The sequence below is a fragment of the Zymoseptoria tritici genome, chromosome 9 (genome assembly GCF_000219625.1).
Source record: "Zymoseptoria tritici IPO323 chromosome 9, whole genome shotgun sequence".
Lineage (NCBI taxonomy): Eukaryota > Fungi > Ascomycota > Dothideomycetes > Mycosphaerellales > Mycosphaerellaceae > Zymoseptoria > Zymoseptoria tritici.
This window is the reverse complement of record NC_018210.1, coordinates 1,297,830-1,315,760: the sequence shown is the minus strand read 5'-3', so window position 1 is coordinate 1,315,760 and position 17,931 is coordinate 1,297,830. Positions and strand designations below refer to the sequence as shown.

At 54.0% G+C, this 17,931-nt stretch overlaps 6 protein-coding genes across 6 annotated transcripts; 2 read left to right on the top strand and 4 right to left on the bottom strand.

Annotated features, from left to right (window-relative positions):
* Window positions 1-2,747: 2,747 nt before the first annotated feature.
* MYCGRDRAFT_87549 (uncharacterized protein) lies at window positions 2,748-3,335 on the bottom strand (the record flags this gene model as incomplete). The annotated part of the gene is made up of 1 exon (XM_003849398.1): window positions 2,748-3,335. One exon carries the CDS (start codon window positions 3,333-3,335, stop codon window positions 2,748-2,750), a length of 588 nt encoding a protein of 195 aa, XP_003849446.1.
* A 930-nt stretch (window positions 3,336-4,265) lies between these two features.
* Window positions 4,266-5,033, bottom strand: MYCGRDRAFT_105749 (uncharacterized protein; the record flags this gene model as incomplete). Its single annotated transcript, XM_003849397.1, has 2 exons — window positions 4,266-4,822; window positions 4,879-5,033. 2 exons carry the CDS (start codon window positions 4,920-4,922, stop codon window positions 4,354-4,356), a joined length of 513 nt encoding a protein of 170 aa, XP_003849445.1.
* A 616-nt stretch (window positions 5,034-5,649) lies between these two features.
* MYCGRDRAFT_75690 (uncharacterized protein) lies at window positions 5,650-7,058 on the bottom strand (the record flags this gene model as incomplete). Its single annotated transcript, XM_003849396.1, has 4 exons — window positions 5,650-6,125; window positions 6,173-6,600; window positions 6,662-6,865; window positions 6,930-7,058. 4 exons carry the CDS (start codon window positions 6,950-6,952, stop codon window positions 5,650-5,652), a joined length of 1,131 nt encoding a protein of 376 aa, XP_003849444.1.
* A 592-nt stretch (window positions 7,059-7,650) lies between these two features.
* On the top strand, window positions 7,651-9,138 carry MYCGRDRAFT_95809 (uncharacterized protein; the record flags this gene model as incomplete). Its single annotated transcript, XM_003849612.1, has 1 exon — window positions 7,651-9,138. One exon carries the CDS (start codon window positions 7,651-7,653, stop codon window positions 9,136-9,138), a length of 1,488 nt encoding a protein of 495 aa, XP_003849660.1.
* Window positions 9,139-10,164: 1,026 nt separating this feature from the next.
* Window positions 10,165-15,940, top strand: MYCGRDRAFT_110798 (bifunctional carbamoylphosphate synthetase/aspartate transcarbamylase; the record flags this gene model as incomplete). Its single annotated transcript, XM_003849613.1, has 4 exons — window positions 10,165-10,873; window positions 10,930-13,318; window positions 13,469-15,827; window positions 15,884-15,940. 4 exons carry the CDS (start codon window positions 10,165-10,167, stop codon window positions 15,938-15,940), a joined length of 5,514 nt encoding a protein of 1,837 aa, XP_003849661.1.
* A 304-nt stretch (window positions 15,941-16,244) lies between these two features.
* MYCGRDRAFT_75683 (signal peptide-containing protein) lies at window positions 16,245-17,606 on the bottom strand (the record flags this gene model as incomplete). The annotated part of the gene is made up of 2 exons (XM_003849395.1): window positions 16,245-17,283; window positions 17,354-17,606. One exon carries the CDS (start codon window positions 17,109-17,111, stop codon window positions 16,245-16,247), a length of 867 nt encoding a protein of 288 aa, XP_003849443.1.
* Between the last annotated feature and the right edge of the window lie 325 nt (window positions 17,607-17,931).

Genomic DNA, 17,931 nt, shown 5'->3' with positions numbered 1-17,931 from the left:
TGTTCAATGCATTGCTATTTGCATCGTGCTCGATCGTGGGCGCAACGGCTTCCGCTGACAGTATTCCGCGGGGCCGAAGCTCCCACCATATTATACGCAGCCACACCTCCGACGCCGCAGCACGAATCTTGCGCTGAACAATGTTCCAGCACAGTCTCACACAACCCATTGATACACCAAAGCGTTCGAATACGAAGAAGTCACCTGGTGGGTTGACATCGTCGAGGAGGACTTTGCATTAGCAAAGTGGCTGGTTTCAACGCTCAAGACGATTGATCGCCAACGCTTGTCAACGGCTTTGAACGGCGCTTCGAGTCGAACTTCGCGGCCTGCGAGCGATTTGCAGAGGCTTGAACGACGATGATGATGAGACGGAACCTGTCGGCCAGCCTGCAATGCACTGTGCCGCCAGTATTTTGCGACTTCGTCTGGCTTGGGGTTCGGGGCGACTCGATCGCAGCCATGGGATGGTGCTAAAACCAATCAAAACGCGAGCACCCAGGAGCTTCCAGCATGCTTACGTCGCTTTCGTCCGCCGTGAGTGCGAAGGAATGGAGTCCGGAGCGAACGATCCTCGTGGGTCCAGACGTATGCACACCGGTGGACGCAACAAATGGGGCGGTACCTGGGCTACAATCTTTGCCGATATGCACAGTACGAGGGCGTCCAGATCTCCGGCGTACTCACGGAAACCTGAGGATCAATCTGCAGGTGAGAGGAGCCGAAGGCTGAGGCCCGAAGTCCTGTGGAAGACTTTGCGTGACCTGCTCTGCAGCGCATAGTCCGCGCCATGCGCAGGCCGGAGACGACGTCGCGAGTCCGCGCGTCTTTCGAGTTGGAGGAGGCATCCAGTACAGTCGGATCAGTCGTCTCGCTCGCGCTCTCCGCATTCAGTGAAGATGTTTGAACATGTAGACGTGACGTCGGAGTCAGTCCTGCGTGCATCCGTGCCGCCGTGCGCTATTTTGCACTACAGCAGCAAGGGTCTAAATATAGTACCTACTCCAAACTCGACTTCATGTATTCTCTTTCCTGCTGTTGTGTCTGCGATCGTTACGATTGATGTCGCTTCTCCAATACCGCCCAATACACGCTTTCGAGTAGAGCCCCATGGCCGTCTCTACTGCAGGAACAAATCCCACGTGGACCAGAGCCGCTGGTAGGATTCTACGCCTCCCGGTGCCGCTTGCCCAGCCTCTGTTCCGCATCGAACCGGACACTCCCACAGACGCCTCTCATTCGGCATCGCCGTCAGAATTTCCTAAGGCAGACCTCGCTACTTAAACGTGTCTCATACATGCAAGACATGTCGGCCAGTTCTGAGGACGTGACTGGCTCCCGGCTCGGATGACGATGATTTCCTGCCACAATAAACTCCGAGGGTCAAACGGGCAGAATCTCGGAAGCGAAAGACGTCGCTCCCGCGCGAGTCTCAGAGACTCAGACAATGGCCTTCACCGACCGCGGCAATACCCTTTCAATAGACGTTGTAACGTAACGGTGTTCGCCGGGACTCACGAACGCTTGAAGTGCCCATACCGCGCGCACAGGTCGTTGTGCAGTCTCTCAGCCTTGAAGACAATGGTCGGCGGAAGCCTTAGCAGTACATGTCGCGCTCCGCCACGCTCCGGGTGTCGTGTTTCCCATCAGATGGCCTGGGTAAATGTGGTAGACGTAAATTCTCGGCAGTGGATTCTCGCTGTTCGCAGCTCGGCCGTTTGAAAATGGTTCCTGTCATAACGCGCCCGCCCAGGTACAACGTCGAAATAGTAGTCTAATCAAACGTCGCTCCTGCGATGGTCTACTTCCCAGCCCTTGATGTTATAAGGCGACAGATCTCGAGGACCAAGACGACCAACCTCACCGGATTCTCCGTCATTCTCCGGTCCATCCATCGCCTTCGGTGGTCCTTGCACTGTCTCACAGCGCGAGACACTCGTATTGTTGCAGTAGTTCCAAAGCATCGAGGTCAACATGTGCGAGATCAGCCAAGAATGACGTATCTCGCGGCGTCCAGGAGGTAATGTTCCGTGGAATCTGGTCACTCACCCTGACCGTCCGGCCGTCACCACAAATATTCCACGAAGAGGTCGAGACCTTTCAACGTGGGGGCGCAACATCTTTGTGCAGTCCCGGAACACTCCTTGATTCACATGCGTTGGTTGTGGAATCGATACCTGGGAAAGGGTTTCAATCGCAATCCTGGCTCACGACATCATGTGAGCAAAACCTCGACCTGACTTTGCCAGTGTCTGAGGAGGTTTCGATGTTGCCATGGGAGTCTCGCCTTGGTACAGATGTTCCTTGCATCATCATTGCGCGAAACGAATTGCCCATGGAACCCTCGTACTCGGCGTGGACGCCCTTGGCTTGGGCAGGTGTCGCGATGTTGAGCACAAACAGACGGAGCACGCTGCGCCGGTCACACTGGCGAAGAAGCAAGAGTGACGATAGACCGCAACCCAGGAAATTCTGCCGATTGTGGTACATGAAGTGGCATGTTTGCTGAAGCTGTACTGTTACATCCGAAATTCCCTCGTCGCACTTCAAGCAAGAAATAGGTTCTCGACTGCTCGCTCTGCGCACCTTTCGTAACGCCGTTTCCCATTCTTGTCCGTCCCCAGCTCGCAACTCGCTGGTCGGTTTATTCATTAGGTAACCTCCGTGGACCATTTTGCAAAGGCCAAAACGCCCTGGCACGCAATCATGCAACCACACCCAAACGCCTTGATACAGTCCGTTCGTTTTTATCGATAGAATTCACCCCTCTTGACATTGACACCGTACTCGCCCACCGCCATACCCAAATCTTCCATGGTGAGCACAGTCCGACCTTGACCGGCGCCTGCACCTCCACCTCCATATCCCGCACGTGGTCCGCCTAAAGGTGCCGCCTTACCAACATCTTTCTTCCCACCCTTTCCAGCGCCATCCGCGCCTTCACCGCCTTGCGGCATATTCATTCCAAATCCCGCGGCACCTCCAAGACCCGTTAGAGGATTGTTGGACGTGGTGTTCGTGCTACGGATCCGGCTGTATTGGTATGCGTCGGCTGCAATGTCTGCAATGAACTTCTGCGTCGCAAGAGCGAGGAGTCGGGCGAGACGACGGTCGGTCTCGGGTGGTGGTGGGAGACCCGCGAGTGTGAGGTAGTAGTCTGTGACGGCGTCGGGAATGAGAGGAGCGTAGTCGTCCATCTTTCCTAGGAATTCGCGCAGAGAGGTATCTTTCTTTTGAGGTATCCGTGGTTCGAGAACAGTAGGTATTGCTGGTAGACCATTGGTCTCGGGCGCTGAGTTAGGTGCTGGCGCATCCTGTGTGGTGTCCATGGCCATTGTGTCTGTGGAGGAGTTGGGGTTGATCTCGGCGTCAAGGTCGCGGTCAGGTAGAGTGTCGAGTACAGCGTCTTCGCTGGTTTGTGTCGGTTGGATCGAGGACGCCTCGTTCGTGGAAGGCTTTGCGTCTACCTGAGGCTCCGCACTGGTGGTTGCTGGCGGCAGTGCGCTGGCCGTGGTACCTGAATCGGCTCCATTATCGGCCATGTTTGCGGTTGCGCTTCACGTGCGCTGCTCGCATGTGAAAGTCCCGGACTCAATTCACGCAGCTCGACGTCGCTGGAAGGCGCATGTGACGATGTAGTCTGGCCGATTGGAGTGTTTTGGTTGCTCGCAACAAATGTCAGATAATTGAAGGCACGTGCAAGTGATGTAACGAATGTGAAGGTCGAGCACGTCGAGCACCAGCACGCTAGCTCTGTGATCGATCCCGCCGGGGGATCTTCGGCTCCGCGATGCTCCCGATTCGACAGCAGAACATGAGTGAGGTATCGCATATTGGAGATAGGATTGTATGGATACTAGATCTCAAGCAGCATTGCGGTGTTGATTTATAGTAGACTCGAGGCAGTCATGGCACAAGAAGAATTGGAAGGCGACACAAATTCAGCATTCACGGCGTACTTGAGCAAGTGCAGTACGAACCATCGTGATTGCGGGAGTACGAAAAAGCAGTCGCTGTCCGTCCCACTGTGGGACATGAAGCAGCCATTAACTTCTTTGTCGTGAGCAAGTGTACTCCCCCTTTGCACCCTCGCCGGCTCTCCTGTGTGCTTCGACGTGCTTCGTCCTCTCGCAGTCGTGCGATCTCTGCCAGCTCTAAACCCCACGAGCGGCGTCCTGGCAATATCTCATCGAGATGCCGAACACCGATTCTGACACCAATATCTTCACTGGCCGTGGCTGCCTCGCAGACAGCAGCGGGGCCTTGCGGTCCATATCGACAAGTTTGTTGATACACACAATGTACACCTCTTTATTCCTCCATTTTCATCAACCCAGAGCCCCCTCACCATGATCATATACCCTTCGAAGACGACGGTCGCCATTTCGTCTTGCCCGAGAGTAATGCCTTCGCTTGCTCTCTCATCCTCTCTCTTCGCTCCTTATTTTCCATCGCATCTCCTGTCGAGCCCGACAAATCCTGCTGCTTGTCTTGCTCCTTTTCTGCAGCCTCCACCGTCTCCATGTTCCACTCTGAAAAGTCCTCCGGTTCTTCGGGCCAGACAAATGGTTTCGCAAGCTGAACGGTCATGTGCTTGTGGGCCTTTGGGCGATGCCATCGGCGTGGCGCCGGTCGAATATCGTTCTCTCTACCAGATCTTACGCGCTGTTGTTTGACGTAGCTTTGTACTGAAAAAATCTCCACTTTGTAGACGTGCCAGAGGTAATCGCGGAGATCGAGTTTGCTGAAGAAGAGTGGTACGCGGAAATGGGCGTGGCTAGGTCCATGTTTACTGCGGAGGAGTGTGACGCGGATATCTGGTCTGCAATGTTGTCAGTCGAGGCAATATACGACCCTAGGATGGCTAGGAGAACTCACAGGTAGAGCTCTTTCAGGCCTACTTTGAAAGACGGAAGAGCCATTGGTAGACGCCGGCGTGGGCTCGGTTGATCAGGGAGACGAGCTTCGATGCGCGATATCTGAGCCAAAGCGTTCCAGACGCTGTGAGACCGCGGTTCGTCTGGTATCAGCGCGAACAGTGTAATTGTGTCGGAAGTGATAAGAGCATTTCGCGATCGACGTCAATCTCGAAGTTCATGATGAGGCGGCCGGGGAACAAAATGGTGGGACGGCGACAGCACTTTTGAATGTTGCATACTTGACAACAATTGAACTTGCTACAATTCTTCAACATGCCTTTTCTAGAGGGCCGGCCTCACTTGACCAACCGAACCTGGACCATCCTAGCTGAACAGCGCAACAGTAAGTTATGCAAACATTCGCCGTACGAAGCGGAAACAGCTCTGGATTCGGGTCGGACTCTCGTCGACGACGGGGTCTCGAACTTTGCACTTTGCCTGCGGTCGAAGTTCTCTATCATAGCGACAGAGGAACGCTCCAATGAAAGTTGCAGTCATGAGTGTACGTAAGATATCTGCTTGAGGTTAACCACTGGTGGAGTAGTCTCTGTATCGTTATCGATTTATATCCGTGTCGCGTTACAATGAGAAACGCCAGCTGACACTATGGCAGCATAAAAGTGCATTACCCGTTCCATCTTGAACAGAACATCCAGCCAAATTATGCCGTGTCCGGGAACCATCCTCTCGGCCCAAAGTCCTGGTAAGTGACGTGTTCGTACATCCATCTCTACGTGATGAACGTGGCTTCCGCAAATGTTCTGCCTTCCTCAGTCTTCTCCTCGTCCCCAATCTTGATCTTGATAGTCATCTTCTGGTCGTACTGGTAGATGTATGGCTTTGTGCCAGCAACGCCGACCACGATCTGCTTCACGAACTTGGGTACTTCGCCCATGACGTCGAGCCGGTCTGTACGCGGCTCGAGTGCTGTCCTGATCTCGGCGGAGGCGTCCTTGCCATCCTTGGTCTTTCCTTTCCAACTGTAGACCACTGCGCTCGGCTCAGGCCAGCCGTTTTCCGGATCACCCTTGATTTCTGTGTGCTCGACCCTGACATCTGGACTGGCGCCGGCGAATAGAATTTCTCCCTCTACAGCAATACCGCCAACGGCGACGGTGCTTGGGCCGTATGAAGGTGGGGTGGTGAAGTCCATGAGAACAGCGGAGTATGTGGGTGATTGGAAGTTGCAGAAGTTCCACTTCGCAGCTGTGATGTGTTAGTTTTGGACCAGTTTTCGTAGACACTTCACTGACCAGCAAAATGGGGCTTCATGCCCTGCAAGGCAAACACGGCCATGCCTCGTCCCTTGAAATCGACTGGCCCCTCCTTGATCACAATTGAACCCTCCACCTTACAGGTCGGCCAGAAGCCATGCTTCATCTTTCCCCACGGTGCCTTTGGATCTGTGCCAAATGTGCTGACTCCATTCTTGCCCACCGCGAAGCCAGGAGCGGTCTTTGTGAACTTCAGGTCAACTATAGCTTTCTTGCCCGTAGAAGATTTGATGTGGTATGTATTGCCGTCTGGACTGAGCTCCATGGAGCAGCCATCAGCCTTGAAGTCGAGGTTGTCCTTGGAGAACTTGTAGTTGGAAAGGTTGTCCGACGACCACACGTTGGTCTTTCCAGACTCTTTCGGGTAGAAGATCTTGCTACTGAATTGTGCGGTGTTGCGAACACCCCTGATTACACGCATCAGCATGTTGCAGCTCATGTCCGATATCCATATATCATCTTGCTCACATCACATCGCTGTAGATGACTTGTGCCATTCCGAGGAGACCTGAATCGCTGGTCATGTAGAATGTCTTGGTCTCGACGTTGGTTCCGCCCACTCGCTCCCATATGAGGTCCTCTTTCTTCAGCTCGGTGTATTGAACATCTTTCGTTTGCAGGGCCACGGATTGCAGGCCTTCGGGACCGTAGTGGTGATCTGTGAGGCCCACGCTGCATGCGCATGTTTGTTAGTGGTTGTTGTTGTAGACGGAAGTGGGGTCGTCAAGGCACCGACCTTTGCTTTACCCAGTTGAACATGCTGCTGTTCCGCGTGTGGAGGTATATCCGTCGAGTTGCTGATTGTTCGAGCTGCTGTTCGGGAGATTAGAAGCTCTATTCGAGTCGTTTGTGTACGTTGCCTCGAGGAGGACGACGGTTGGAGTTGGAGTCGCAGAGCAAGCACGCTTGTTGATGAAACGACGATCGTCATCGGGGCTGGGATTCCTTCAGACCTCTTCGGTGGATTGTGTCAACTCATCCTTGCTACAAAACACCCGCACGGCACTCCTGAGTTCTGTCATGGGCTTTGATGATACATCTACAGTGCCATCACGCCAGGACTCCACGGCACGACGACAACACATCTGACCAGCGTCGTGATGCATCGGCAGGAATCTTTACCCTTCTCGGGCAGAGCGGCAACTCTCAATTCGACCAACGCCGACATTTTGGGCTTGCGGGGCGGCCGAAGGTGGTAATCGTGCCGCCTAGTAAAAGTGTTCAACCGGCGGCAACGAATGGACGGTAAGGTACAGTAGACGGCGGCACCTCAACGATTACAAGCAGCGCGCATCTGGTCCGTACGACTATCTGTCATCGTCTGACTTATCAAGGACGTGCAGCTCGCTCGTTGAGTATCTTCGCAATTCATTCATTTTCCCCCTCTTCGAAGACATCTCAATTCCTTTCCGATTGGGTATACTTCCAACAAGAAGGCTATGGGTTCCAGCAAGAATATGCCTTCAACCAAGGTGACAAGAATCAATTCGGCCGGCCCTTCAATCGAGGAGTTGGACTCGATCGAACTGGCAGACCACGGCAACCTGAGTGGCAAATCTTCATACGATGTGCATGTCACGCCCACTGGACTACAGACTCCCGAGGAAGCCTACACGCCTTGCTACAGCACAGAACGACTCGCCAAGACACCAAATGAGCTCGAATGCAGCCAGCCTCCGACGCCCAGGCAGGCCACAGCCACGGGTGTGCTACCATCTTTCTTCTACCCAAGCATGAACAAGTGGAGAGTGCTTGCGGCCTGCTTAATCTACTTCTCGAACGGCATGAGCGATGCGGCGCCCGGAGCTTTGATTCCGTACATTGAGAAAGGCTATCATATCGGCTATGCTATTGTCTCCTTGATCTGGGTAGCGAACGCCGTCGGATTCATATCGGCCGCCTTCATCACGGATACGATCAATGGTCGGCTCGGCCGAGCGAAGACACACATGATGTCCGAGGCATTGATGATGGTAGCGTACGCCATCATCGTTGGTGGTCCGCCTTTTCCTGTCGTCGTCGTGGCTTTTCTACTGATGGGCTTCGGCAATGCGATCAACCTTGCTCTCAACAACGTCTTCTGCGCCAATTTGGCCGATTCCACTGTAATCCTGGGGCTGGCTCATGGTTCTTACGGTATCGGTGGCATCGTCGCGCCTCTTATTGCAACAGCCATGGTCTCGAATGGAATCTTTTGGGCACGCTATTATCTGATTACTCTTGGTCTCCGGGTCCTTTGCTTTGCATTCGCGGGATGGTCGTTCTGGAATTATGAGAAAGAGGGCACGACTCAGTTCGCGAATAGCTTGCAACAGATGGCGAGTAGGCAAGCCGCAGAGGAGCTCGGCGCGCCAAGCGCTATCAAACTCCTTGGGAGGGCTCTCAAGAATAAGACGACCATCATTGGAGCGCTGTTCATCTTCGCTTATCAAGGAGCTGAAGTCAGCGAGTCCGGATGGTTTATCTCCTATCTCATCGACTACCGTAACGGTGATCCGGCAAAGGTGGGCTATGTCACATCTGGCTTCTGGGCTGGAATCACCCTTGGGCGCTTTACACTCACCCATTTGGCTCCTATCATCGGCGAGAAGCGCTTCGTGTACATATTGGGCGCTGGTTCTATGGCATTTCAGGTAATGGCATGGACGATACCGAACATTATCGGGAACGCAGTCGCAGTATCCATTCTCGGACTTCTCCTTGGACCGGTCTACCCCTGCGCCCAGACTGTCTTCACCAAGCTTTTACCAGGAAACCTGCAAATGATTGCTATTAGCTTCATCGCGAGCGCAGGATCAAGCGGTGGAGCTGTTGTTCCGTTTCTGACTGGCCTGATCGCTCAGAGCGCTGGAACATTCGTCCTCCACCCTATATGCATAGGGTTCTTTGCTCTGATGCTGGTTTGCTGGACGATTCTGCCAAAAGTGCAGAAGCGGGTGGAATAAGGCATGGGAGTGGAAATTTGTCTCCATAGCCTTGCTCGAACACGACTGCACGACCAGTCCCTGAGTGGCTCGGGGTGTGCACTTTGAGCTAGAGAGTGGACAGGACATATAGAAACGATTTACGACGGCAATGACAATGACAATGGCAACGACACACCTTATCTGCAACTGAGCAGGATACGTTTGCATCATACAGGCAACATAGCAGACATGCTAGTGGTGCATGTAAGTCAACTGCACTGACCAGCTCGATAGCCGTACAAGTAAGTTACCTGGACGCCCTATCAGTGGGACAGGTAACTTAGCAGGACACGCTGGCAATGTGTGCAAGTGACTTCCGTGGACATCTTACCAACAAAGCCGGGTAGCTTGGTCGAACAGCTCGATAGCCGTGCAGGTGACTTACTTGGACACGTTATTAACGGTACAGTGAATCTAGCAGACTCCCTCCGCAGCCGTACAGTGAAGCCATCAGGACATGCCAGTTGTGCGTTCAAGCCAGCTGCCATGACACGTTGTAAACCCGGGCGAGTAGAACTAGTCTGTTGTGACGCTCGGAGGACGTACACCTCAGAGCTCTCTGGCCACCGCAGACAGGCAATTCAACAGGACGCACGAACAGTTGACAGCCGTATCGTCTGCCAGGCCGTCTTCTAACAATATATCCGTACTCAAAATGTATCCGTACTCGATTGAAGCAGATGTTGCAGCTTGCCGGCGTCGGCGCTCCTGCCAAAGTTCTACCATCGGTCCTGCACTTTCCATCGCGAGCCACGACAATGCCATGAAACACGTGAAAACCGTCACTTCGACTCAGTTGTCTCAACGAGAAGGTCAATCCATTGATCGGAAGTCCTCGATCGGCACGCCCGGCTCTTCTGACGGCGCCCTACTTGCCCACCTGCGATTTAGCGCCAAAATTCACAGGGAAGCTTGGGCTAGATTCTAACTTTTTTCACGGACTCGAGAACTTCTTTTGCTAAACCTCGATCAACCTGCGCGGAAGACGAGAAGCTGCAGAAAAAGATGGCCGACCAGGAGAAGGAGAGCCTGATGGCTTTGGAGGTGAAGAATGGCGATTCGTCCATCCGCTTCTGCGAAGGTCGCAGCTTTGGCGCCAACCGCAGTGTCGCCGGCGAGCTGGTCTTCCAAACTGGTATGGTCGGTTACCCCGAGTCCATTACTGATCCTTCATATCGCGGCCAGATCTTGGTCATCACATTCCCTCTCGTGGGTAACTATGGTGTGCCTTCACGAGAAGAGCGCGATGCTCTGCTACAAGACCTCCCCGCTCACTTCGAGGCCTCCGAAATCCACATTGCTGGTCTCATCGTTGCATCGTACTGCGGCGAAGACTACTCCCACTACTTGGCGACCTCCTCCCTCGGAACATGGCTCAAGGAGCAGAATGTGCCCGCTGTCTACGGCGTCGACACACGAGCCTTGACGAAAAAGATCAGAGAACAGGGTAGCATGCTGGGCCGATTGCTCATGCAGACTGGGACAAAAAAAGTTGCCAATGGCATCCCTGCCGCGAGCGGCCTCGAAACTCCCAACAATGCCACACCGGCTGCAACACCTGGTGTTGGCGCAAGCCTCCTGGCAGTCAACAAAGCACTGGTGCCGAATGGTACCAATGGAGCAAATGGATACTTCAACGGAACCACCAAAGAGGTGGCAGTCTTCGAAGACATCCCGTTCTCCGATCCTAACACCAGGAATCTGGTCGCCGACGGTAAGTCATTCTTACCATTAGCCAGTAGCATTAGACAGAACCTGATGTATTCTCAGTTTCAACCTCCACACCCAAGATTTACTCCCCAAGTGCGTCCAATGCGTTGCGTCATCCGTCAGGTAGAGCCGTGCGTGTTCTGTGCGTCGATGTCGGTCTCAAATACAATCAATTGCGATGCCTGGTGTCGCGCGGAGTCGAGGTTGAAGTCGTGCCATGGAACTACAACTTCCCGGAGCTGGCAGGCAAGGAATACGACGGTCTGTTCATCTCCAACGGACCAGGTGATCCAGCCATGATGCAAGAGACGGTCAAGCACATCAAACAGACAATGGACGAAGCTCGGGTGCCAATCTTTGGTATCTGTCTCGGACACCAGCTTCTCGCCCGTGCGGCAGGCGCTGAAACGATCAAGATGAAGTTCGGTAACCGCGGACACAACATCCCCTGTACGAGTCTCCTCTCTGGGAAGTGCTACATTACTTCTCAAAACCACGGATATGCCGTCAACTCCGAGACCTTGCCCACTGGCTGGAGTGAGCTGTTCGTCAACGCCAACGATAACAGTAATGAGGGTATACGCCATGTCAGCCGACCATACTTCAGTGTGCAATTCCACCCCGAAAGCACCCCTGGACCGCGGGATACCGAGTTCTTGTTCGATGTGTTCATCCAGACTATCACCGATACGCTCAAGGACGCCTCGCTCATGCAAAGCCCGGTCGCTTTCCCTGGAGGTGACGCTGCCGAGAACGCCGCTCTCAAGCCACGAGTCGATGTCAAGAAGGTTCTTGTGCTTGGAAGTGGTGGATTGAGCATTGGTCAGGCTGGAGAGTTTGATTACTCTGGAAGCCAGGCCATCAAGGCGCTCAAGGAGGAAGGAATTTACACGATTCTCATCAATCCGAATATCGCCACTATCCAGACGTCGAAGGGTCTGGCAGACAAGGTCTACTTCCTCCCCGTCAACGCAGACTTCGTCCGCAAGGTCATCAAGCACGAACGTCCAGACGCCATCTACTGCACGTTCGGTGGTCAGACTGCTTTACAGGTCGGCATCCAGCTCAAGGATGAATTCGAGTCTCTCGGAGTCAAGGTTTTGGGTACTCCAATCGATACGATCATCACCACCGAGGACCGTGAGCTCTTCGCCCGCAGCATGGAGTCTATTGGAGCGCCTTGCGCCAAGTCGAAGTCTGCCAATAATATGGCTGAAGCATTGGAGGCCGTGGAGGAGATCGGCTACCCGGTCATCGTTCGTGCTGCCTACGCCTTGGGTGGTTTGGGCAGTGGATTCGCCTCGAACAAAAAGGAGCTTGTCGATCTTTGCAACATTGCTTTCGCCGCTAGCCCGCAGGTCCTCGTTGAACGCAGTATGAAGGGCTGGAAAGAGGTCGAATATGAAGTCGTCCGCGATGCTCACGACAACTGCATCACGGTGTGTAACATGGAGAACTTCGATCCTCTTGGAATCCACACTGGCGACTCGATCGTTATCGCGCCATCGCAGACCCTATCCGATGAGGACTACAACATGCTCCGAACAACGGCTGTTCGCGTCATTCGACACTTGGGTGTGGTTGGAGAGTGCAACATCCAGTATGCCCTCAACCCAGACAGCAGGGAGTACTGCATTATCGAGGTCAACGCACGTCTTTCTCGATCGTCCGCACTGGCATCGAAGGCTACTGGCTATCCGCTTGCCTTCGTTGCGGCCAAGCTGGGTCTCAACATTGCCCTCAACGATATCAAGAATACAGTCACCAAGGTCACCTGCGCATGCTTCGAGCCTTCGCTCGATTACGTTGTGGTCAAGATTCCTCGCTGGGATCTGAAAAAGTTTACACGTGTGTCGACTCTCCTCGGATCCTCCATGAAGAGTGTTGGCGAAGTCATGGCCATTGGTCGAACGTTTGAGGAAGCAATCCAGAAGGCTATCCGATCAGTGGATCCAGGCAACCTAGGCTTCAACGACACTCCCGCCCTCATGTCCATCGACATCGACACCGAGCTGCAAACGCCATCCGACCAGCGCATGTTCGCCCTGGCCAATGCCATGCACGCCGGCTACACCGTCGACAAGATCTGGGAACTGACCAAGATTGACAAGTGGTTCTTGAGGAAGCTGAAGAGCCTCAGCGACTTCGGCAAGCTGATGACCAGCCACACTGTGGACAACATCTCCACGAGGCTTTTCCGCCAGGCCAAGGAGATGGGATTTTCAGACAAGCAATTGGCTCTGTTCTGGAGCAGCAACGAGCAGCACGTTCGCCGAAGCAGAATCGAAGCCGGCATTACACCGTTTGTCAAGCAGATTGATACCGTTGCTGCTGAGTTCCCAGCTTTCACTAACTACCTGTACCTCACATACAACGGCAGCGAGCATGACGTGACCTTTGAGGATAGAGGTGTTATGGTTCTGGGCTCGGGTGTCTACCGCATCGGATCGTCTGTGGAATTTGACTGGTGTTCCGTCCGTGCCGTTCGCACTCTGCGCGAGAGTGGTTACAAGACGGTCATGGTCAACTACAATCCGGAGACAGTCAGGCGAGCAACGCCCTTCCCTAGCTATCAACGCTCAAACTAATGTCCTCACAGCACCGACTACGACGAAGCCGACCGACTGTACTTCGAGAACATCACACTGGAGACTGTCCTCGACATCTACGAGATGGAGCACTCGAGTGGTGTGATCTTGTCCATGGGTGGTCAAACACCTAACAACATCTCTCTCCCGCTCTACCGAGCCAATGTCAAAGTCCTCGGTACCTCGCCAGAGATGATCGACACCGCAGAGAACCGCTACAAGTTCTCTCGTATGCTTGACAGACTTGGCGTGGATCAGCCGCAGTGGAAGGAGCTTACCAGCATTGACGAGGCCAAGGTCTTCTGCAAGAAGGTCACCTACCCTGTGCTTGTCCGGCCATCTTACGTGCTGTCTGGAGCCGCGATGAACACCGTCTACTCCGAGCACGATCTCAAGAACTACCTCAATCAAGCTGCCGAGGTGTCGAAGGACTATCCAGTCGTCATTACCAAGTATATTGAGAACGCCAAGGAGATCGAGATGGATGCTGTGGCACGCCACGGTGTCATGATCGGTCACTTCGTCTCCGAGCACGTCGAGAATGCTGGTGTACACTCTGGGGATGCCACTCTTATCCTTCCACCGCAGGATCTGGACCCAGAAACCGTTCGCAAGATCGAGGACGCGACCCGCAAGATTGGTGATGCGCTCAACATTACCGGGCCTTACAACATCCAGTTCATCGCCAAGGACAACGAGATCAAGGTAATCGAGTGCAACGTTCGTGCCTCTCGATCCTTCCCATTCGTATCAAAGGTCATGGGTTTGGATCTCATCGCAATGGCTACAAAGGCTATGGCTGGCCTGCCAGTCCGTGCCTACCCACCGTTGAACGTGCCAGCCGACTACGTGGGCGTGAAGGTCCCTCAGTTCTCATTTTCCCGTCTCGCGGGCGCTGATCCAGTCATGGGTGTCGAGATGGCCTCCACCGGTGAAGTCGCTTGTTTCGGTCGCACCAAGTACGAAGCATACATGAAGGGTCTCATCTCGACCGGTTTCAAGATGCCAAAGAAGAACGTTTTGCTCTCGATCGGCTCTTACAAGGACAAGGTTGAGATGCTGCCATCCGTCGAGACGCTTTACCGACTGGGATTCAAGCTCTTCGCTACCGCTGGTACCGCCGACTTTTTGGAAGAACACAACATCAGCGTGCAGTTCCTCGAAGCTCTCGGCGACGATGACCAGCGCGAGGAATACTCGCTCACCCACGCTCTCGCAAACAAGCAGATCGACCTATACATCAATCTGCCCTCGAGCAACAAGTTCAGACGGCCAGCCAGCTACATGAGCAAGGGTTACCGCACTCGTCGTATGGCAGTCGACTTCCAGACACCGCTCGTGACCAACGTAAAGATTGCTAAAATCCTCATTGAGGGTATCTCCCGCAACTACGACTTCAATATCACCAGCGTGGACGCTCAGACATTCAGCGAGATGCCCATCACACAAGCTGTTCTCCCCGCGCCGGCAATCATCGAGCCATTGGAGGAAATGCTTAAGAAGTCACCATTCAAGGGCAAGGACATTGTCTCCGTCAAGCAATTCTCGAAAGAAGATCTGCATCTGCTGTTCACCGTCGCCGCCGAGATGCGTCTGGGCGTGGAACGTGACGGCTGCCTCGATATCCTCAAGGGTCGCGTGCTGGCTCTCCTCTTCTTCGAGCCTTCCACTCGTACTTCCTGCTCTTTTGAAGCTGCGATGAAGCGTCTCGGAGGTGAGACCGTGGTCGTCAATGAAGCCCACTCCAGCACCAAGAAGGGCGAGACCTTGGAGGACACCATCCGCACTCTCGATCAATACGCCGACGCCATCGTCCTTCGCCATCCCGACAACGACAGCGCCGAGCTGGCCGCCCTCTACGCCGGCAACCCCGTCATCAACGCCGGCAACGGCTCCCGTGAGCACCCAACGCAAGCCTTCCTCGACCTCTTCACCATGCGCGAGGAACTCGGCACCGTCAACGGCCTGACCATCACATTCACCGGCGACCTCAAATATGGCCGCACCGTGCACTCGCTGTGCGAGCTCCTCCGCCACTACAACGTGACTGTCCAACTCGCCGGTCCAGCAGCCCTCGCTCTTCCCAGCAAAGTCAAAGCCGCGCTCAAAGAACGCGGCCAATTGGGTCTCGAGTCTGAACGTCTCACGCCCGAGATCATCGCCAACACCGACGTGCTCTACTGTACCCGCGTGCAGAAGGAGCGCTTCGATGACGTGGAGGTTTACGAGTCGCTGAAGGATGATCTGATTGTCAGCTCCAAGACCTTGAGGGATGCGAAGAAGAACATGATTGTCATGCACCCGCTACCGAGGAATGAGGAGCTGGAGCGCGAGGTGGACGATGATCCGAGGGCGGCGTATTTCAGACAGGTATGTTGTGACTCGACTTTTTCGTGAAACCACGATTGCTGACTTTCTTTCTACAGATGAAGTACGGCATGTTTGTGCGTATGGCTTTGTTGGCGCTTGTGATGGGCAAATAGATCTGCGATTGGGTCGGAATTTTGTGGCGATTTTATTACAGGAAGGAAGATACCTGGTTGCGAGAGGACAAAAAAAGTTCGATGTCACCCAAAAGCATAGCGTAGGCGTTTTGTCCAAATCGAATCTTTGTTAGAATTCGGAAGTGGTGCCTAGTGTATGAACAGTGCGGATTATCATGTGTATGTACTATCATGGACCACGAATACTGGTGTTGCAGTCTGCCATCATTTGTCTCTCCAGGCCGCTCCCTTTTCTTGTCACAATGTGATAGCATCCGTCTCATTACCGAACACCGCGAGTGTCCTACGTGTAGTACGTATCAAGGTAATCCATCAAGTGCAGCACACGACACAACACCGACACCGCGGTTGCCTTCTCGCACTCAAGAACGGCCCCCTGCAGCGCATTAAGCCCACCCTCCGTATCCCTCAAGATCTGAACCGCGCGAGCCTGCGAGTCAGCCGGCGAAAGCGGCGGCCACGGTCCAGTGGGTTCATTGTTGCAATGGCCGGAAGGCAGGACAGCTCGAGTCACATCGCCTAGGACTCCATTCAGCTCGCCGAGATTCTGAGTCCCGGTGCGGTTGTCGTTTTGGATGATGTTGTTGATGAGACCTTCGGCTCCGACGAGGCTGAGCTGGATCAGAGTGTTCGTCATGGTGGGGAAGGTGCACGATGGAGTGGCGCGCGGTCCGATGGCAGATGCGGAGGAGGAAGCCGGGGAGGCCGCTGTGGAGCATATATTTGAGCGATCGCGGCTGACGGTCGTCTCTTCGCTCGTCTCGTCGCCAAAGGTGATCGGTACGCTGAACTGCTCTGTCACAGGTCCGTTGCTGGCACCATAGAGACTGGTAATGGCTGCCGTGAGGAATTTGGCGTTGGTCGTTGATGGTGCGGTGACCTCGAGCGTGATGTTGGTCAGAATGTTGGAGTTCTTTGGACCTAGGTAGAAGGATCCGAGGTATTCGACACCGAGGAAGCCATCCGCAGCGGTCGATGATAGAGCAAAAGACGCAGAGATGTCCTTGACGGACTGAATGTAGTTCTCCGTGAGGATGGTGACATTGAAGGCCGAGTCTGGTGCAATGACGAAAGGTGCTGCGATGCCGGAAATCCTCGCCGTGGCCAAATGGCACAAGGCGACGATCGAGAGTGTAGCAGAGATTCGCATCTTGCCGGTAGCTGATGGAGTTGTGGGTTGGTCGAGAGATTGATTTGGCTGAGGCGGCGAGGTAGAATGGAACAGATTTCTTCCTTTATATGAACGCTGGATGAATGGCAAGCAAGACTCGATGCAACGTCACCGCTCAGCTGAGACGAGTTCCTGCCTGCGTTGCTGACCGCTGCGTTGCATCCTTGTCAGCCGCGACGACAAGAACAGCACTGGATGCGAGGGAAGGAAGTAGAGCCTACGGTCAGCGCAGGCACCCGTCATCCCTGATCGGACAGGACCACACAATGTCTTTCCCATTGTCCTGATGGAAGTCACACGACGTGCTTGGCAATATCCTCGATTCTTGCTACGTCTATTGAGAGACAAGGTCGACTCCAGGTCGTTCAGAAAATAAACCACATATCGTAAAATTCCGTTGTGCAGCATGACCTGGTTGGTCAAAATCTCAATGAGTCCGCCACGCGACGAATGTGATTGCGGCGCAGACAACGAGCACTCAGCATTCGGGAAGTGTCGTAGGTGAAAATACGAACACGAGGTCGTGTGCAACACCGAACGCACGCGGGCATAAGCAAGGCATGCAGCCGACTGCTGCAGTGCGACCTTACCATCGTGTGGTGTCAGCGCAGCTACTCCACCATTGCGTGACCGGTAACGAGACGTCCGGTCGGAAATTCTCCGTCACCATCTTGGCACTTCGAACGAATCTGGCATACTCTTGAAGCCTTTCATGCTAGCTTAGCTGGGTCGACATCGAGTCCGCCAACGAGGAGCTGTTCACGGTCGTGTTTGTAACAAGCCAGTCCTCCTCTATCTC